Genomic DNA, 23,254 nt, shown 5'->3' on the forward strand with positions numbered 1-23,254 from the left:
GATAAGAATGACGAAAGATAGGGGCGACAAAAGACAGGAGGCGACGAATGATAAGGGGGGTGAACAAAGATAAGAATGACGAAAGATAGGGGCGACGAAAAATAGGAGGCTACGAAAGATAGGAGGCGACGAATGATAAGGGGGGTGAACAAAGATAAGAATGACGAAAGATAGTGGCGACGAATGATAAGGGGCGAACAAAGATAAGAATGACGAAAGATAGGGGTGACGAATGATAAGGGGGCAACGAGAGACAGGGGGCGAACAAAGATAAGAACGGCGAAGGATGGGACGGCGAGAGATAGGGGGCGAACAAAGATAAGAATGACGAAATATAGGGGCGACGAATGATAAAGGGGCAACGAGGGACAGGGGGCGAACAAAGATAAGAATTAAGAAGGATGGGTGCGATGAAAGATGGCAGCCGACGAAAGATTAGAGGGAGACAACAGATAAGAGGCGAAGAGGGGGCGAATAAAGGTAAGGATGACGAAGGGGGAGGGGCGACGAAAGACAAGCTGAAAATTAACTTAAGGTGAAGGTACTAGGATGGATCAATGGAGTCGTAAGGTGACCAACCCTTCACAGAGGATCTAGAAAATATTCCCGCCACCTCTCCCTCCTCAGTCATACGTTCATCCACAGTCACTGTGGAAAGGCCATGGCCAGGGAGAGCTGACATATACTCCAGCGCTACTAGGGTGACAAGGAAAAAATTTAGGCAAACTACAACTACCAATATTAGTAGCTTGCTGCAAGGGCGAATTAAAGGCTTGAGGTGGCGATCATTCTTCTCCTGTACCTCTCACAAGAAGTTTTTTTTTTTTATGTATTGATAAATTCACAAGGTTAAAACGATATGTATCAAACATTGCGGCAGTTTATGAGATACCCAAGAGCTAAGAATTAGCAACCATGGAAGATGACACAGCAGTGCTCTTCATGCCTGTTTGGGGTAAGACATAGGTTAAACTGCTCCACTGTTCACGACAGTCATATCTATTGGAATAAAAAATCAATATATTTAAATTTTTGAGAAATCTATTACAGTCTTTATTTTATTGAAGTTAAACAACTTAGAATGATTGGTGTGCTACACAGTGGCGTAACCACAGGGGAGGCAGAGGGCATTGACCTCCAACCTTGGACGGAAATCAATTCTAGGGGGCAAACATTGACGGCCAAGGGCACCTGCAGCCTGCAGGGGGCAATTACCCTCCTGGTTTCAAATTTTATGCAAATGAAAATACATTTCGTTAAATTTTCTTCCTCGCTTCACTCACAATACCTACGTTTCTTAGTCTCATCAAGTTCAGAACCGTAGCTAGGTGGCGGCGGGAGTCAGCCCTGGGTACCGAACAATCTACTATTAAATGAAAAAAGTTGAAAAAGAGAGAATGCCATGGCGCCCCGTAGAATTATTTGCGCCCTATTAAATCAATATTGTTTTCAGTTTGCAAGAAAATGGATCTAAAAATTTCCTGCAACGCGTTGTAATTTACCAGAGAGAGAAAAGTAAGACTTCTCTTTATTGATTTTGTCTAAAATGCATGAACAATTAAAGCATTCCACCGAATAACGCTGTATGGCACATTTCAGTGAATGCGAGAAAAACGGAAAAAACCTGCAGTATGTCACTGATCTACAAGGGAAAAAAATAAAACATTATGCAAGCACAGTATCAATGTTTGAGCAATATCCGACCTTATGAGTGGCCAGTTTGTAGCCTGTAGCCGCATGGCAGGCCACTAAAAATATCTTCAGTGGAATAACGCTGTATGTGCAGAAGTACTATGGGGAAAATGAACACCAGCAGGTACGATAACAGTACCGAAATATAATTGTATTAAAAAAAAAACTGGATGTGTTACACCAAAACATGCACTGAACTTATCGTCACATGGCAAGTTACTCTGATGCCAGTGGTTCAACCAATAGAAAAAAGAAAAGGTTCGGTTACACCAAAACACACATTTTACTCATCTGCACATAGCAGGTCGATGTAAAACTGTCTGTTTTCCTCGTTCATGTACTGCAGCATCAGGTCTTCTTCTTCTTCTTGAGTGGCAGCGGGCCAAGGTGCAAGACAGGTAGGTTTTCTGGAACAGTGTGTATTTTGTCTGAAAGAATGGCTACATGCTGATGTGACATAACATTATTTTTGTCTTTGCATACTACGTACAAACCGGTATCATACTACATATAAGACATTCATATTACCCAGTATTGTATAATACATGACAACAATCCAAATACTGTACAAGCTGTGCTGCCAAAAGGCAAAGGTTTCATGTACCTTACCGTTTACTGCAACCGTTTTATAGTTCCATTTGGCCATACAGCGTTGTTTCACTTTTCTTCGTTGGCTGCCTCTTTGCCATCACATCCTTGCCTTTCTACTTGTGTATGCTTCCCCTGCATCCATTAACTTCTTCCTCTTAACGTCCTTCCATTCAGAAACGTTTATTTTGCGTTTTCTGCTTCTATTGATACGATGCACGTCGCTAGCAGATAACGTTACTTCTCTGTGTTCCGGCATCTTGCTTGCACATACAGCGGTGTTTTACTCAGTGACAAGTATGCAAGCACACTCGTGCCAACTCTTGGGCAATGGAGAAACGAGTCTTCTAGTATATGTCCGTCATGTTCGGTACAGCACGATTCCACTGGTAACTCAGAATATTCCAAAATGTGCCATACAGCGTTATTCGGTGGAATGCATGATAGCCTAAATGTGTCCCCCAATATCCCATTTTGTAAAATTTTCTTGCTCGCTTCGTTCGCAATACCTCCTTTCCTTTCTCTTACCAACTTCCGAGCCGTAGTTAGGGAGTCATTGGCATCTCCACTAGCGCCGCCCTCAACACTTCTCCCTATCTCTCGGCATCGCAAGGAATTGGACGCACGATATGTAGCTATGTGTATGTTACATGTAAAAAAGAATTATATTCGAAATACATTTAGGCTATCATGCATTTTATGTCTTTAAAAAAAATACACGCGGCTGGGTCTCCAACATTTTAGTTACTACAGTGATTTTATGACATATGGTAAGACTGTAGTTTGTGAGGGAAGTGTGCTATTGCTGGGCACCGAAAGTTCGGGGGAGGGGGCACCGTAATGGCTGCCCGCCCCCTCTGAGAGAACGTCTTTAATCCGCCACTGAAATATGTTAGCATCCACTATAATTCAATTATTGTCATTTGATTTTGTGTCAAGGCGCAGGAATTTAAATTCTTGGTGCAGGCCCGCATTGAAACTACAGGTACTCTTCTTGGTCATACTTATTCACTGTTCTAGAAATAACGGAACGCACATGGGCGTAACTTGGGAGCAGGACTGAAAATTTTCAATAGCTACGATTAAGAATAGCGTCCAGGACAATTTTGCTAAATAACTGCAAAATTTGCAAAATTATAAAGTTATATTAATATACAATTAATTTTAATTAAACTTTTAAAAACATTAATTATTTATTGGAAAATTAACAAGCCGAATAGAAATTTTAAACAAACAGCAAATTTTTGGTGTTTAAAATTTGTTTCAACTTAGAACATAAAAGAGCATTCTCCTTTCTGGTTTCAAATATTAGTCCTTGGGGACTTATTTTAACGTTTAATATTGAAGGAGTTAAGGTCGAACTGTTTCAACAGTGAATAGAAGGTGATCATGCACATTCGCTGATGCCAGAATTATTTAATATATAGCAAACTGTCTGTATTTAAGTATTCAATTTAATATTTTAGGTATTGGGAATTTACACATACTACTGTATTGTTGTCACTATTCTTAAAACTGTAATCAAGGGGTCCCAAGTTCGATACCCGTGGAGGCCCATAGTGGGTCCCGATTAGCCTACCTGTTCATACACTGGACTTAACAACTCAACAAGGTAATTTATGCGTGAAACTTTTCAGATTCATTAACTTTTCGCCATCCACTGTGCACGTCTCAGCACTTGAGCTGGAAAGAACTACGGATTTTTATGGAGATTTTTACACGCATACATTGTCCACGGTTTACCGGTGGCCGTGAACAGTAGGAGCCCCTCCATACCGTAAGGACCACACAGTATTTCCAAAGCCCTGAAAACCTTGACAATACCTACTTTATAAATTGGACATTTAACCAATGTACATGAAGTTCTCTTTTCTAAATTTTGTAGTCTTTTCTGTGAGAGAGGGTGGTAGTTCGTTATTTGCATTTCTGGCATTTTTTGAAGAAACGGAATCAGAGCTCAAACATTTATCTACGATGACGTCCAAAGTGCACGTGGTGTGGGGGTGGGGGGGGGGCAGGGTATTCTGAATTATTTAATTATCATCATTTTTGTCACTGTATCCCCATTAAAACTAATATTTCGCAAGAAAACTGGTCTTGTGTTTTGGCCAGAGTTTTAGGCCTTTGAAAACTTTGTCATGATGTGCAAAGTATGCAGTACTGATTGAGATTGTTGGCATGAATTTAGTTTTATCTTGCACAGTATAGTTAAACATCTTTATAGCGTGTAAAGCACATTGTTGTGGCAGCCTGTGAAATAATTTATTTTACAGTTTGTTTGCGGCAACTTTTGTCACTGATGTTGAGCAGTTAATATAGCTCTAGTGCATAATGGTTCTGTTAATTGAGAAAAAACTTTAGATAAGCCTAGCGACTGGTCATCAATTTCTCCTCTGTAAATGATCTCTATTCTAAAAATACAAGTGATAGAAATATAGTAGTTTCTCGTTATCTATTTTGAGAAATGATAGTACCCAGCCACGCAAGTAATGTGGGCTTTAGACGGCAATTCCTTCAATATTTGGAATCATGTGAGATGTAACATGCCCCAATAGTATCCGTGAGGCCATAAAGTGAACATGGAGCATAATACAATTTCCAAGTTTTTTTTAAAAAAAAATTAATGCATATTTTGATCTTTATGGTGGATATAAATCCGCCCCACCATAGCCTATACCACATGTAGCACACAAGTATGAGTGAAGCTTCTGGTTCTAATGAAGTTTCAGTCTCCTTTCTCGAAGAGTTGCGTCGGAGTAAAATTAATGTATAATTTTGGGAATATTAATATCATATGTTAGGTAAATATACAAAACAGCAAGAGGGTGAACTATATAATGTCCTGTAGTGTTGAGTATACAGCCTTTGAGGGTCAAAAAGAATGTTCAGAGCATCCTGAACTCACGTAAGTTGTCAACTATGTTTTGAATAATTCATTCCAAATTTGGAAAATATTCTCTTGAACAATGTTTCTCACACGCATACACAAAAAAGTTCTGGGTTGAAACTCATGATTGTGTTCTTATTCTCACACATTCATGACAACACATTGAGATCTGAAGTATCTTCTGTCTGTGACATTTTAGGGGTGGCATATACCTCTCTTTTATTGAACACCTGATTTTTTTGGGGGGGAGAGTGCTGTTGCTTCCTCTTGCCCCCTCCAAGTTAAGCATATGGGAACACACACAAAACAATAAAAACCGCAACGCGAGCTAACATAAACAGTAAACTGCTACCTACTCGAATCTTCTCGACGAAATTGTAGCATTTGCATTGTTATGCGCAATTAGTCAAGAGCGGAAGAAAAGCGACGCGTAAAAAAAAAGTAATAAAAAAAATTACATGAATAACTTGAAACAGTGTTTGCATGACTGACTCTAGTTAAAAAATTTCCATCGACTTCTTTTTAGCATGAAATGTCTCAAACTTAGATTTAATTATTCTCGAGCTAACTCCTAGGTTTTTATAAAACGGAATATATTTAGGATTTTTAAAATATGGACAGAACGGCCAGGACACGTCTCCTAAACGGGACATTCCCTGTCAAAACTAGACGCATGGTCACCCTATATTTATGCCAACCTTGCCCCCCCCCAAAAAAAATACTTTGTCCCCCAAAATTTATCTTAAATTTGCGCCTCTGAATGCATGTATGTGTATTTACAAATATTCGATAGCATATGAAACACAAGAATGAACTTGTGGTGCTACAAAAATAACCTATCCTACAGTGTTAGTCTTCATTCAGTTGTTACAAGAGTTTTACACCCCCCCACTATGTCACTGATCCATCTTATCGCAAAATAAATAATAACCTCTCGTTACTCAGAACTACCATCAGCTGTAAAATGCTTCATTTTTTTTAAAGAGTATAACGTTGTTTATTAACGGCTATAAAATCCCTCTACACTGAATATTAGGTTAAAATATAAAGGGGGACCCCGTGGTATTAATTTCATTGCCTTGTAATCAAGATCAAGAAGTTCGTGGTTTCATACCTGACGAAGGCACACAGTGATTCGGATCCCTCTATAAACTATTCCGATTAGCCTATAATGTGTGCAGTGACGGGGCCAGTCTGAAATATGTTGGGGGGCTAAAGATTTCGGAGTCAAATTGTCGGGGGGCTAACTTATATTGGCTAAAAGTGTTTACGTAATACTTTTCTACGGTATAATTTTATTTACAAGTGACATATTTACAGTCAGATCCAAAGACAAATCACTACATTTTGTTCCATCATACACAAAATTAATTTTAGTCACGAATCTTTCATGTGAAATAAAATGCAATAATTATATTGTTTTCTCTTCCAAAGCCATTATTGAGTGGAATAATATCACAAACTTACTAAATTACTATTCACATGAACAGTACAAAATACACCATAAAATTTATCAACTCCCTGGATAATTGTTACACGTTAACACTATTTCTATGTAAAGAGTTTGAGTACTTTTTTGATAAAAAGAGAAAATGAACTATAGCAAGAAAGTACTAGGCTATAAGATACGTCTGTTTATATGAGTAGCTACAACCTTCACTTGTTTAAATCCAAAGATTTTGCAAGCTCTTTCTCAAAAAGAGAATACGTAGATGGAACACTCAACCTCTCATTACCAATTCGATTCCGAAGGTAACACTTGATTTGCCGCAAGCAGCCGTTGGACATTTCAATAACACAAAGCTTATAAAGTTCGTAAAGGGCAATTTTGAATGTTTGAATCATTGCAAGGAGTTGTTGAAGGTCTTTTATGTTTAATTACTTTCTGCGTAGGTTGTGCCATAACTCTAAGCTGTCCAAATCGAAACAGTAGCTATATGAAGCTGCGAAAGATTGTAGCTTTTCGTGTTTCAGGAAGGCGGCACTAAATAAACAACAGAACCCTTGAATAGAAAATGTGTTAATGATACTATTTTCTCTGCCATGATGAAATACCTTACGTTTTCTTGTTCAGCGACTGGAATTCAGAACTTAGGACTAAAAGTGGGGAGGATGCGAGAAATACCGTACACTTAGGAAGTGCCACTCTCAAGGAACAAACACATTTAACAAATTTACCTCCACTAGGAGACAACTACATTGACATAAAAGTAATGAATATAGTTGCAACTCTTGCACAGGGCATTTTGATTAGTGGAAATAACTGTTTAAGATTTTAATTTTATTTCAGAATATATATAATTCATAAATCCTGATCAGAATTGTATCAAAGATTGATTCACCTTCACGGATATCACTGTGACGGTACTGCAGAAATTATTTTCTTACCTCACAAATGATAATTAATTAACACGTAGTAGTAGGACTGTGAGCATGCAATGATTAGTTGATTGGAATTTGTATTAATGTCTACTGCATGCACAGAGGCTAATCGGGACAGTTTATAGTCAAATCCGAACCACTTAATGAAATGTTACCTCCACCGAGGATCGAACCCGGGACTCCTCGATAGACTATAGGGGCTGGGAGCCCAATTTTAATATTTCCAATTCTTAGCATTTAAGAATTAGGTAGTTCGTGTACTCCTTGATCCTTTAACATCTTCTCTCTCTCGAATATTTGCAGAGATAAAGATAGATATAACGATGAAACTAATGAGAGAACATCGCTAACACTCATGCAATTGTCAGTACTCGGATAAGAAACTTACAAACAGGAAAGAAACATAACGCTTCTGTAGATTTTGAACGTCGTCCCACTTATTCATATAAAATTAATTTGCCACACCTGCTTCCGAAATATAGTGATATGATTTCTAGAAGCTAATAATTGTACACATTTAGCTGTATATGCCAACAATAAAAGAACAATCTCACAGCTACTGAATACATCTGCCTACCAGATAGGCAGCAGCTTTCGTATCAAGTTGGGCGACTCACGATTGGCCAATTACTTAGTAGAGTGCCACACACGTAAATTTGCCGTTGCGTAGAAACGAATTTTCGTTTCGTCTCCCTCTCTCTTAGCATCACGTGTTCTACCCTGCTCGAAAACCTTCGCTATTGTTGCCATATTGTCATTCCATTCCTGGACACACTCGCGCAAACTTCATTGAAAACAATTGAACAGCGCTCCAGCTCGCGGTTCCCACCGGTCAGCAGGGACGGCAATGTGGCAATATAGCACGGCGTAGTCGTTGCTTCTTTTATGCAGTGCATGTTCATTGGCTAGCTAGTAACTAGTGTTGCCAACTGTAATAATGAAGCACTATTTCTGTCACGGAAGGGGATAGCAGGTAAAGTGGCGGTGAGTTTTGTTGGATTGGAAGCACCATATTTTTATTTTATACTAAGTATTTGACCGGTTTGACGTTGTGTGCGTGTATTGCGTGTGTGTATGTAAAAGTGTGTGTTTGCTAATGAACGTTAAATTCCATAATGCCTCCAGTTCTGTCGAAGTTGAAATCAAAAACCTTGCATAGCCAAGCTCGGGAAATTCTAAGCAATTCAACTCTGGCTCCGGCAGGTGTTCTTGTAGAAATTGCATAGAGGAGGCTGTCATTTTTGCTGCTTAATGCGATACATATTGTTTTCTGTGTTAAAATTGCCATGCTTTGATGGGTGACCAAGTTCATAGCAGGGCCGGCGGAAGGGGAGGGCGAACCGAGCGGCAAAATTTGAAGAGAAGAAAAAAGTAAGCCTATTGAAAACTGTGATCGAGCGAGATATTCTTTTGCGCTGAATAGTATTGAAATAGCATAAGAAGTCTCATTATTTATTTTATATTTGATGTTTTAGTTAGGAATATATTGATTTTCAATTTTCCGTTGCTGCGTAATGACCGGGGGGGGGGGGTCGAAATAGAGCGGCATCTACTGCCACCTCCCAGGGAGGCAAAATGACTAGCGCCGGCCCTGGTTCATAACAAAAGAAAAAGCCGCGCAGCTTATCATCTAGTGGCAGTATATGTACTTGTTATTGTTGTCGAAGCCGGCATCCTTTGTAAATGTACAACAAAGGCAACCGACTGTCGCAGATCTCAGAGAGGAAATAATAATACTGTTTGAGGAGGAGTGTTATGGTGCAATTGTAGCGGTTTAACACGTTGGCATGTTATTATCTGCCGTTGCAGTTCCATACCAGTGTATACGGGTTTTGGGAGTGAAAAGTTAGAACGCCACCAGTGCATTAATGCAATGAAAAATAATATATACGTATATATTTTTTTTTATTTTGTTTGAAATCACTCAAATAAGGAATCGTATGAAGAAGTCTTCTTTGCAGAATTTTTGGTAATTGTACTTATGTGTTAGTTCATATTTTGCGAATTTTTAGTCCATATGTATGTAGCTACATACAAAGCCACTTGTTAGTACATATTAATCCTAGTCCTGGTATAATGCATGACGTTTAAAACTCAACGTTAGATAGACCTGAATTCTCTAATTTTATTGTTGTACGTAACAGCTGTGCATCGGCGCACCGCAGCGATTTTTCTATCTGCTCCATTAGCAACACTGCTTCTTTAGTTCTGTCGCGCATTGCACGGCAGAATTATCTGCGCTGGACTCTATCAAATAAATGATCACTGGCCACTATTATCCAGGTATATTTGCAGCTGCCCTCCTTTGATTTTACAACACATCGTAATAAAGTAATCTTGCGATCTAACCGAACTATAAAATGTACTTGAACATTGTACTTGCCCCAATGGAAGTGTTATAATGGAAAATGAACTTCTACTTTTAAGTTTTAGATCGAAATGCATCTACCGTATTACAAAAATCTAGGGGGCTACAGGGAGTCTGAGACCTATTTTGAGGGGGCTTCAGTCCCCCCTAGCTCCCCTGTAGCGCCGTCCCTGAATGTGTGTAAAGCATCCTCGACTTAAAACAAAAACTCATCCAGTAAGTGTAGGGTTACCAGATACAAGGGAAAAGTAGGACATAATGTCCCAAAATGTAGGACTTTAGGTCAAAATGTAGGACACAGAACATTCGCAATAAATAATACACATTTATATAACACGTTAGAAAGTAATTTAAAATTGACACTTTTCAGTTTTAAAATAATATGATTTCATAATGAATCCTTAATTGCAAAATTTCTAAACTTATAATCAGTGGCGTCTCCTGACCCTGAACTTAAGGCGTTGGCAAAGAAGGAATGTTAACCCCCCCCCTCTCATTTCTGTGACCCAATATTACTAATTTTCTCCGAACATTTTTGGTGTAAATTTAGAAATATTTAGAAAAACATTAAATTACATAAATTATTTTAAATGAAGTAAATACTTCATTTAAAATATTAATATTTTTGAAGGGTAAGGACAAGCAAGGACTTTTAAACGAGAAAATTAATGTTCAATACTTCGCCATACAATTATTTTTTAAAGCACGAGTTTGCAACCAGAGGGATTCGTGGAACTCCCATCATCTCTCAGAACATCGAAACTGAATTTATTAAATCATTTAGATTGCCTGCCGAAGTACCGCGAAAAACTGTAGAATTTAATAAATGTTCTTTTAATGAGTAATCAAACTCGGCACTTGCAGTAAGGAATTCCATGTAATTGCCCTTATTTAGAGATGCTGCATTTTCCTCAAGGCCTCGGAATGGCAGTTCTTGCTTTGTTAAATAGTAGACGGCGTTAATCGACCTCTTTAATATTTCCCTGTTCTTTTTTACTTTTTCATTGTGTGACTCTGTTTCAGATTTTCGTTGAGTATCCAAAAAAATATCAATTCTAGTAGGGGTGGCAAATTTAAAGACTACTAAACTTAAACTACTAAATTTAAAGAAACTAGAAAGATGCAATTCAGACTCACTGTGTTTTTTCACTGCAGTATTGAGATGATTCAAATCCGCATACCCTTGATAATTCCAAATACCATTTTTAGTCGAGAGTCGGGACATGATATTTTTTAAATCCCGACATTCGGGACGGAAAAAATTCTCAATTTCCCGACAAAGACGGGAAATTTTCGGGACGGGAAATGTTAGAAATTTTCCGAAGCTCTTGAAAAATCGAATTATACACGTCATTTTCACCTTAAGTGATTGTTTTTTCATTTCTGATACAAAAACTAAGAATTTCCGTTAAGTTCCAGACATTCGGTATTTCCCGACTGCTCGGGATCCCGAAAAAGTCGGGAAGTCATTTCCAGAAGTCGGGATCGGGACGGGAATTTTTTTCCCGCTCCCGGTCCCGACTTTTCGGGATCCCGCACTCCCCTAAGAATAATAAACATGTTCAACAGTAAAATTTATTCACCACATCACACTCGCAAAGCCAGTCTGAAATGTCATAGAGTTCTTTTCGAAAATGTCTCTCAAAACCTTTTCCAGCACCACTTTTCCCATTAACATATGTTGACATCGTGATATTCGGACACGGTCGACCATTGTCAATCACTTGTTTCTTCTCTGAATACGAAAGCGAAGAAAAGGAATTATTTAAATATTTTTGCACAACACTTTCACTATTCTCCATCTTAAAATAATCACATCACTTCACACCACACGTTTAAAAAATAATGCACAACAATCAGGAGCAAAACAACGCGGAACGTGGGATGAATGAAAGCCAAATCGTTGGGAACAAATACAACGCCTTGAAAAGCTAACCATGCTGGTGGGTGGCAGGGTGCGCATGCGCAGTCATCCTATGTTTCGGCAGCGGTAAGACGTTGTATTCCACTCCAACGTCCTGGCAGTGCGGGACCGATCTGCCTGCCTGACAACCACTGCGAGCTGCGTCGCGTTCGAAAACTACCGGCCGCTCGAAACTGACAATTGAAGAAAAACGATCAAAATCGTAATTTATAAAAGTGCAGATACTTTCTTCTTTATTTCATTTTACTTTGGCCGTTGACACACGACTTACACACCCAGAGAAATCGCCACTGCTTATAATCAATACTAAACAATACACTTCTTGCCACATGTTTTAAATGGTACTTCTCAGAGGAGCCAAATTTTCTCAAAATTTGAGGTCACGTATTTATGAGAGACTGAACAGTCAAACTCTTTCAAATTACACTGTTGTTGTTGTTGTTGAGTTGGTGTTTTAAGTCCACTTTATGCACAGTAAGGCTAATCGGGACTGGACCTACAGTTTAAAGTGGGATCCGAACCACTTGTGCCTTCACCGGGTATCGAACCCGGGACCCTTTGATTACAAGGCGGCGCTACCACTGCGCCATCGGGGAGGCCTTCAAATTACACTGAACCAGCACGTAACTTTTTACAGACTTTACGAAAAAAAAAATATTTCTACTGAATAAGAATGAGAAACACCTTGCTCCATCAGTATAAACCCCAAGCCAATAAATTTTGATCAGGCACTGAATAGCGACATCATCAGAACATAGACCCAAACAATGGTGCAGGAACGTTTTTCATTTGGGGGGGTACAAAATTCAGCCTCACACACACACACACACACACACACACATATATATATATATATATATATATGTCCAATCAAGTGTAGCAATAATAATAATTAGGATAATTATATTTAATTAAATTAATATATTAATTAATTAAATATGTACATTAATTAATATTGTATTGTTATTATTACATGAATAGGTAAAAGATAGAAAAAGAATAGAAATATAACAGCAAGTATTCATTATCTAGCGTACGTGTAGTTAAGATCGCCAAGATTTGCACAAAAACAACTGCCCTGGCAAGGAAATTAATGTCAGATAGAAAAAGAATTGAATATTTATTGAATAACAAAAAAAGGAGTTAGATTCAATTAACGAAAAGTAAAGTTCCTGATTAATATTTTATGGATATTATCATTAGTAGTGTGCATAAATCTTTGGAATCCTTCAAAGCCGTATGCGGCAAATTCCTTGCCTTCCAATAAGTTCAGCGGAGAAAACCATCGAGTATACAGGGTGCAGCAGATTTCATTCGTCAATAACAAAGCAACGATCGATGTTATGCAAAATTTTATTTCACAGTTGCGAAGAACAAGGATTACCATTTTGTTTCCCATATGTGACGAGACAACTACATGAACGCCCCTACTTTTTTGAGGAAGACGGCACGCAGTTAATGTAACGTCTGACCGTTATGTATGGATGTTACGCAACTTCCTGCAGCCGCAATCGAACGAACGTGGCAAATTGGCTGTGTGGTTTCAACAGGATGGTGCCACAGCACGCGTATCGATGAACTTGCTACGTGAAATGTTTCCAGGGCGTCTGATCTCACTTCGAAGTCACCTTCCATTGCCAACTCGTTCCCCCGAGCTCACACCCTGCGACTTCTTTCTGTGGAAGTACCTGCAGGCTAAAGTTTACCAAGGAAGGCCGAGGACAGCCAATGATCTGAAAGATGGTATCAGACAGGAAAGAGCGGCAATACCGACCAGACATGACTAGGAGGGTAATGCAGAACTTCAGGGCGAGACTTCAGAAATGCGTACACTGTGCAGATCGGCATTTGGACGATATCATTTTAAACAGTCAACTATGTCACACAAAATGGTGACTTGTGGCAATTTTGACAAAAAATAATTGGAACATTTTGTTCTTTGCAAATGTGCAATAAAATGGTAAACCCTGTTCTTTCCAACTGTGCAATAAAGTTTTGCATAACATCTATCGTTGCTTTGTTATTCACAAATGAAATCCGGGAGATATTTCTGCCGCACCCTAATTTTTAATTGTTACGCTGTTCAAGCATGGTATTGGCATTGATGGAAATTGAGTATAACAAATGCTAAACAATTATATTTTGATAAATTACTTTCACTACTTGGTAAGTCTTTCGGGGGGAAGGGGTCCGGACCCCCTGGACCCCACAAAAACGTCCTTGATACCTAGTTATAATGTGAAGCCATGAGAAATATTCTCTTTTAGAACAACACACACGAATGTCCTGTTATTTAATGCAAAATATGCATAAATATTTTTCATTGTTTTTGGTAGAACTTAAGTTAAAAAAAAAAAAACAGATTTTAAAATCAGATAACAATTCTGAAACATATAAGGCAAAGCTCTGGACCTCATTCTGGCCTTATTTGGATTTCACGGAACGGAAAATCAGGAGTGAGGGGGATCTTGAGCCACCCCAACCAGCAATAATTATCTCCCACCCACTGGATATAGAAACTACATTATATAGAGTTCCACTTCAGTTCCGTTCATTCTAATTAGCTGCGCATAAAATGTCTTTAAACAATTTATGGCAGATGTGTACCACATCCAATGCCTTTTAGAAGCCGCCATGCATTTGGTATTTTCTCAGACATCTATAAGCTGTTGTATTAAAAATGAAAAAAAAAATGAGTTCAGATGGTTCCCAATCAATTCGTAAGAAGTCTAACTTTGAAATATTTGTGAACAATTTGACAAATCATTTATTTGTAATATAATTAGCTGTACCTAATGACGCTCTTCAAGTACTGAAAGTAATATCATTCGGTACATTTACAAAACCGAAATCCTTCAGCTCTCATAAGTAGCAAGGAAAGCCGTTTATTCTTTCTTTTCAATTTTTGGTGGACAATGTGAAGAGCCGGCCAATGCTTATTTTCGTAAGTAGTGGTATTAAATGCAGATACATGCGTGTGTTTTAGGAAGACATGTCAATTTATCTTTTATGTGAAAAGGTAAACTTTAATGTAAGCAGAAGCATGTGCACGTCACAGTTAAATATTTTCGCATCTACAAAGAAAATCCAAAACACATTCCCACCTCGCCGGACTCCGTGGCGGAGGGGTTAGCATAGCGCGCTATGACGCCTGAGGTCCCAGGTTCGAATCCTGGCCTGCACATGGGTGTTATTTTTGAGTGTCCATCAATTTCATCATATCATCATCACTCATCCTCATCTTCGCGATTAGCCAAAAGTGGCAGAAAGGCGAAGTAAAGTAAACCAAATCAATCAATCAAATTTTCCCATCTTACTCCCAGAGACCTTGTAAATCCAATCCAAAATCTACCAATAGAACCTGCAGTGAGTCTCATTTATCTCGTGCATTCATCTGACTAATGTAATTTTCTTACAATTTGACTTTAGAGTTTAACATAAAATGGCGTTGTGTTTGTGTTGCATTCGATATCACAATTGGATTTTAAGCAATTTATGTCCAATTATAAGTAGGCTATACTTAATACATAGGTAAAAAATAGTCCCCCCTCTGATAAAATCGAACATTGCACCCTGTTTAAATGTCTAGGAAATATTTCATTTCACCTAGGAATGATATAGCGATGCGATGAGTCTAGAATTGTCACAGCCTCATCTCGTCTCCTGTGTGGTGAGGTCCTTCTCGTTCTTGTTTGTGCTTATTTTTCTTTCGGTTTCCACTCTGAAGTTATGAAAACTTATTCCAAATTCACCTCATTCTCAGATAGGCTAATCGGCACTCTATTTTTTAAAAAATATATATCTTAATATAGCTATAGGTTTAAGTATTGTTTTCCCAACACCCTCTTACAAATTCATGAAAAATATAGGTCAGGTACAGGAATGTATTGTACCCCCCCCCACCAAGTTGGTCTGTCGTGTCTCGTCTCGTCTCGTTCGTGTAAGTGTTTCGTTTCGGAAAATTCCATTATAAATATTCAAAAGAAAATGGGGTCAGTCATATACTCTTCTGATGAAGATTTGTATCATATCTTCGAATCGACGCGACCACTGCTTTAGAAATGTGTACCCCCCCCCCCCTTACGCAAAGCAGCAATCGTCTGCAGCGTAATTGTCTGAGAGTCAATCTGATTCCATCGTTCCACACACATTTTAAACAATTTTCATCTCCTTAAAGAGGTTTCCAAGAACTTAGGTCAATGAACTAACTATAGTAGCAAGCACAATGTAGTATAATAAGTTTACAATTAAATGTTTTGAATTTCTGTGGTAAGGACTATAATGCTTAACATTTATAAACAATAATACATTTTTTTATTGGGCGAATTGATAATAGGTAATTTTAACAGTAGCACCTTCCGTCTGCTGTCAAATTACCAAAGGGGGGTACAGGGGGTACAACTCAATTTACGGATTTAGGGGGGTACAGTACCCCCCTTCAAAAATTTGCGGGGGTACAATGTACCCCTGTACCCCCCGTTCCTGCGCCACTGGACCCAAAAAATTGTTCATAAATTGCTTCCGGTTTTTTCTAGCAGCACAAGCTTTTCTTTTATATTTGGGCAATCTCCGATTCAAAATAATTTCACTATTGAGTTTGGGAGCGCAGTCTATAGACTTGTTTTGTAACATGCATGATTCTCTTTGTTCAACTGAAACACGTATTTTCCTAATTAATATTATCTGACGCTCAAAATGTAGGACATTTATGATATTTTTAAAATTCCTCCCGGACGCCGGACAAAAGGTTAAAATGTAGGACATGTCCGGAAAAAACCGGACGTCTGGTAACCCTAAGTAAGTGGGAAATAAATTATCCCTGGCTGGAATGTGTTATTCAAACAGACAGGTGAGTGTGGGATAGGTTTTACTTACCTGAGATTTTTTTTTTATGTTATGTTCCTCTTACCTTGTTGTATTCCTCCATTTCTTCCTGTCTTTCGGAATACGTAATTAAAAAAAAAATGTGTGCGTATCTTCGACTACGAAACTCGAACCTCCAAGTTGTAGTGATTGAAATTCACGGAGAAGCTAATTCTGTACAGTTGGCAACACTTCGTCCTTGCTGGCTGGAGAAATGTCACAGGTTAATTCCTTCAACACTCAACAGATGTCGCGAAAATCGAAATCGGGGAGAATCCGTCTGCCATGTTATGAGTGTACTTGACATCTGGTGGTGAATGTTGTGTGTTTATGTGCTGTGTATAGTGTGTCAAACACGGATACAATTTTTTTCATGTGTACCTTATAGGTAGGAAATGATTTTCACTAAGGAGAAGATACTATCTCCTGGACAATTAAAGCGTTTGGGAGAGCACAAATATAGCTATACGAGCTCTAGTTTATTGGACTTTCTGTTACAACCATGGTGGAACTGGTTGACGAGCAAGTTACCACTTTGGCTTGCACCAAATCTCATAACTGTATCCGGCCTCATTGTCAATATTGTGACATCTCTTATTCTTGCTTATTATAGTCCAGATGCACAACAAGAGGTAAGAACGTTTGTCTTTTCTATATTCTTACTGGTTACTAAACGAGTGTTTCTTGTCCTAATCTCTGTTCTAGCGATGTGATGAATCCAGAGATGAATGTTTACATAACAAAGTACTAATTTAATGAGAATTGTGTATGGTTGTTACTCCTATTGCAGTTGTGAGGCTGTTTACTTCTTTTCGAGTGTTGTATATTAGTTGCATGTTCTATCATATTCAAAGAATCGCATATCACACTTGAATGACCTGTAGTTAGAATATTACCCATTTGAAACATTAACATTTTTCTGTGGAGTGCATGTTGACAAAAACTTAGGTAGGTCTGTTATTGCCCGTTCCATTTACACAAACAAAATTGAATACAGTTTACCAGCGCGCACCTTGAACATGGGTAGGTCAAGTTCGGCAGGTTACGTTAACGATGTCTTGAGATATTTCAATATCACAGTGGTACAGCCAACGTCAAAGATGGTAGTAGGTAAATTGTTCATCGTTATTTTCATTATTTTTTATTTCACACCCTGTGTTGTTTAAAGAAATAGAATTCGGTTGTTTTGAAGCACATGTCGGACTACTTAATGTTTTTATTCCAATTCCTTAATATCACAGTGTGGAAAAGGAAAGACTCTACTTTACGTCCTTTTCCTAAGGAATACGTGTCATATATCGTTGGAAAGGTTATTGTATAAGGAATTCAACAACGTAAATCCCAAAGCGAGAGAAAATTACCTGGAGGAGAAAATCGATAAAAACCGATGTTGTCCGGATATGCGTAATTGAACGTACTGAGGAAATTTTTCGATGATGAAGCACATATTTAAGGGTGAAATGAGTGCTAATGGAACCTAACCTCGTAGGCATACCTCGTCCTCGTGAATGGTTCGTGGGGCTACCCGTGCATGGTTTTTGGAGCTAACGTGAATGATTTGTGGGGCTATCGTGAACAGAAAGTGTAAAAAGAAAAAAGGTACTTACCTGAAGAGATGCCGGCTGTCTGCAAGCACAGTTTTTAACGATGGACTAAATTATTACTGGGGATATACATATTTTACACTATCTACAAGTTTTTGGAACCTGTTCTTTTTCATGCACCATACACACGCACAACACACCGAGAACGCAAAGAAGCAAAGCACACGCATTCATAACGCGGACACAAGGACGAGCCTGCAGTGTTGTTAACTCCCATCGGTTACCACCAAAAGGTAATAAGGAAGTAGAGTCTAGCCGTGGAAAACAAACTGAATGAAAATGGTTGACAATTCTTACTGTTTCTTTTGCCATTGTGTGTACTACATGCAGTTGCATTCCCGGTGGGGTAATTCATTTTGGTTGGCATTAAAAAAAAAAAAAAAAGGTAAACAGTTCATTATATCGGATACACATTTTTTCATTTTTACAGAAGGAACTACGGTAAGAATTGACAATATAGAGAAAGTCTGTAATTCACTTCCTACTTCTTATACTCACTTCTTATGCACTCCTAGTGACGTATCTGGAGTTACGATGTGGGGGTCGCATGTTAAAGTTGTACATTTACGTGTAGAAGTTGTAAAATAATGTTGTTATTTACTGCGATGATTATCCATATGGCATGTTACGTACTCATGAAACATGGTTTGTCGGTTACATGCTACAAAACTAGGAATTGCTTATTGAAAGTGATCATTGGCTCACAAATAATTCACGGATAACCATTTCAGGTAAGGTTAGGTTAGGCAAGCATAGTTATAATATTTTGTTCGTAAAACTACGCATATACTCCGCCGCTAATTTCAGGAGAAATGGCATGTTCCGTGAAACATTGTTCGTCGGTTACGTGCTACAAAACTAGGAATTCCTTATTGAAAGTGATCATTGGCCCACAAACCATTCTCGGAAGGTTAGGTTAGGTTCAGTTAGGTTATGAAAGCATAGTTATAACTTTTGGTTCGTTCTACACCTATAGGGGGAGACCGGGGTAATTAGAACATGGGGTTATTGGAACATGTTAATGTAGAATAATTTAAAACTAAGAGACTGGTGTAATAACATTTCATACCTATGTACCTACACTAAACCTACATGCAGAAAATTTGTTATTGGAATAACTACACAAAAGTAAGTTTTATTTGACTTTTATTATACACCTGCAAAAATGATGTGACGCATGCTTGGTGTTTCTCTGCTTCTGCATATACTGGATGTGAATGAAAGAACCCTTTCAAAATTTTCTTCACCCCTATAATAAAACATAAGGGCACACATCATTTCATGTGAGTTTGGTTGTCTATGGGCAATTTGCCTGGTTTTTATAAGCAAAGTTCTTATTACCCCAAAAATTTCTGCAAATGGGTTATTAGAACATTGCGTAATTTGCTTGATTTCGCTTGGGTATACTAGATTGTACATGTAACTATTAGAAGTTTTTTCTTTACTACATTGTAGAATGGCCTGTAACCTTTCAAATAAATCATAGAACACTGATTTTCATTCACACATATTTGCTTCACAGCTGGGAAATTGAACTTTATGAAAAAAAGACGTTAACTTGGGATTTTATTTAAACAAGCATTGATAACTCCAGAAGAAGTAGAGCTATTGTGTTCAAATTTGCAGGGTAAATGGGACATTTATATATGATGTTCGTATTACCCCAACAGCAATCTAAAGCTATTCAGTTGAAATTTCTAACTTATGTTCCATTAACCCCAAATGGGGTAATTGGAACAATTTTATGGTGTCATGACAATTTTTTTTTTGGACGAGTATTTGCAATGCAGGTATGGTCATTATTTTTTTCAAAAATATGCAAAAGATGTCCTTTTAAATGGTAAAATTTTTTAAAAAATCCATCAGTAACTTTCTGAGTAATTTACAGTGGAACTTCTACAGGCTGTTTCCTGTTCTAATTACCCCGGTCTCCCCCTATATAAAAAAAATCAATCGGCTTTTTTCTAATTTCCAGACGTGACCCCTGGTTTTTTACAACAGATTCGTGATTAGGAGGCCAAAATTAGTTAGTACTTATACCGAAAATTAACGAAATTGGAGACTTTCTCTATATTGTCAATCAGCCATTCCAGTTGTCACGGACGTTACAGTTTTACTAATTTAAAGCTCTTAACATTAAAATTAAAATGTATTTTGTGAACTTTTTTTAACATGAAAAACAGTAAATGGTGATGACCTCCCTACAGAAGAAACTATGTTGAGTAAAATGTATTACAATTCCGGAAACTGAAAAAAAAATGTTCAGTCACGGATGTCACAGAATTTGTGAACTCACATTACAGGCTATGAACTAAAATTTAAAAATCCAGGTTACTGCCTGAGACAAAATTCATTTTATACTCATTGTGTTGATCTGCAAGCTTTACAGGTTCTAGTTCTGATCTATTAATTCACAAAAACGAAAAGGAATTTATTTTATAATTGCTTTATTCATGTCACTAGTAGACTAGTAGGGATGATTGTAGAAGTAATTTACAACTTTTTTCAGAAAGCAAAGAGTACCAAACTGACCCACCTAACCTAATCTCAAAAACATTTAGGGTTATTATTAGATAAAATGAATTATATTAAACTAAATTATAATTAGAAATAATATCACAAATAATTCCCCATCAATAATCTTATCACATTCCACCTGCAGTCATAGGATTGTTGTTAGATGGTTAAATGGAAAAGGGTTTACGAAGAAAAGTCCAAGAAAAAAAATATTTTTAAGTAATAAGTATTTCCGATTCAGAAGACAATTTGTAAGGAGGTACAGTGTGTTATGACCTCCCCACGTAATTTACCTCTACAGATGAAGCAACTTACGAGCGAAAGTCTTACCACGCAATGGAAAGTTCTACTGGGCCCCCATTTTCCTTGAGCCATATAACTACGTACTTGGTAGTGAGAGCAACAGACCTCATCAATAAAGCATAAATTATAACCAAAGCTATCTTTTCATTCTTTAGGTTTATTACAATCAACGTATCAACAGTAAATAGAGTAACTAATAACAACAATTCTAACATCAGTCATGTATATATACATATCCAGTAAATAACCTTGAACAATTGGAACCTAGATTTAGTGTTCCCCCTGTATATGTTAAAGTAGATCAATATTAAGTCTTGCATTAATACCCATACTGTTATCAACCATGCAAACCTCCGAAAGTTTAGTTTTCCAAAAAAATAAACCCCCCAAATTAGTTAAGTTGGTTTTAGCCCTAATGGTTGATAAGCTGACTAAAGCGGTTTACGTTATTAATTAATTCATGGTTTATTTGAAATACTTAACTGCAATGGAGTTTCCCCCAGTGTATGTGTGTAGTAGCTTCGCTACCAAGGACCAAGTGGGCGAGCGATTCTCCTGGTCCTGACTCGAGGTCTCGAAATTACGTAGCGTGACATCATACCATGTGATGTGTTGCCAAATCATACAGCTATGAAATTGGGTGGTGATAGTGGGGAGTGAAGAATAGAGGCAGCATGTGATATTTTTTTTTTCAGATGAAAATAAGTTTTTAATTGTTGAAAATGACAGTGGAGTGACATTATGGAAAGAAAGTCTGAAGCCAGAGGTTTTCCCAACCAGAAAATTGGCTGAGAGCATCATTATGTGGGGATGCTTCATCTCAAAGGGAGAGGGACAAATAGAAATTTACAATAAAACATTTAATGAGACATATTACAGTATGCCCCATAGGCTAGTAGGTTTAAAAGCTGCCCATGGTGGTGTACCAAAGTACTGAATTGGTAAAGAACATTTTTGTTTGAACAGGTGTGGTATTTTCTGTGCAATTTCAATCATTCCCCACCGTTTATATGTAAAATGTGACCTAACCTACAACATGCAAAAGTTTCTGAATTATGAAGTCACTACATGTATGAGGAGTGCGTTTTTTCTTTAATTTCCATGTTTACAAAAAATTACCACAGTTTAAATATCAACCATTATAAATTCAGTTTTTCTGAGTAGTGCTTCAGTCATACCATGCTACAAAAGCATGATTTACTAATTAACAATTGTGCTTATCAACAAACCAAAGGCAGCCTTAAATATAAGCTATGATTTAAGCTTTCATTAAAAAAATACAACTACATTGAAATCAGAACATTGCTTTCAGAGATATAGTTGCTTTTGTAAAGAGCCAACATCAACCATCTTGGATTGGCCACTATTTCTATTAGTTACCACTTTCACATGACAGTCATGTTTTTTTTGCTGTCCTTGCCAGTGGTGTGCATAGGATTTGTGCACCCATTCGGATTTATTGAAGTGGGAAAAATTGCGAAAATTATGTTTAGAACCATATGACTGCAGCAAAGGGGTTTCCACAAATGCCGCATGCGCTATTCAAAAAAACACATGGCAGATGTGTGAAGTTGATGCACAAGGGATTCCCCAGTGGAAGCGAATGGGTCTGTTGAGGTCATGGGGTTAGGGAAGGGTTTTATGGAGTGATTAGCGTGGGTGATGTTTTTGGTCGCAATGTTGTGTTGTCGATATTTGTATGTACCCACATGCAGAAAGGCCGAAGTGTGACCTTCACTTAGGCGTTTCTCACCTGGGGTGTTAACACAGTAGTTTTCTTTCGGCAGGAAAGAACGAGTTGCAGCCATTTTTGCTTCACGTACTGCAATATCAGCATCACCGCACATCAGGTTACCATCACACTTTTGGATAACACATCTCGCTAAACCGTTCCCTTACCCCCATGACTTCAACAGACCCATTCGCTTCCAGTGGGGAATCCCTTGCACATCAACTTTACACATCTGCCATGTGCTTTTTTGAATAGATCATGCCACATTTCTTTGTGGAACGCCCTTTGCTGCAGTCATATGGTTGGCTGTTGTGCTACTATTTCCCTCTAAACATAATTTTCACACTTTTTCCCACTTCATTAAATCCGAATGGTTGCCGTTTTCGGCATTTTG

General features: G+C 37.9%; 1 protein-coding gene across 6 annotated transcripts in view; it reads left to right on the forward strand.

Moving 5' to 3' along the window:
* Positions 1-16,963: 16,963 nt before the first annotated feature.
* bbc (choline/ethanolaminephosphotransferase 1 bbc) overlaps positions 16,964-23,254 on the forward strand; it is a 122,562-nt gene continuing 116,271 nt past the window's right edge. For all 6 annotated transcript variants that reach the window (XM_083134054.1, XM_083134055.1, XM_083134051.1 and 3 more), the window contains exon 1: positions 16,964-17,336. In XM_083134054.1, coding sequence (XP_082990180.1) covers positions 17,100-17,336 — 237 coding nt within the window. In that variant the 5' untranslated portion in view covers positions 16,964-17,099. The remainder of the gene's footprint in view (positions 17,337-23,254) is intronic.

Source organism: Lepisma saccharinum, chromosome 13, assembly GCF_977018435.1.
Source record: "Lepisma saccharinum chromosome 13, izLepSacc3.1, whole genome shotgun sequence".
Classification (NCBI taxonomy): Eukaryota; Metazoa; Arthropoda; class Insecta; order Zygentoma; family Lepismatidae; genus Lepisma; species Lepisma saccharinum.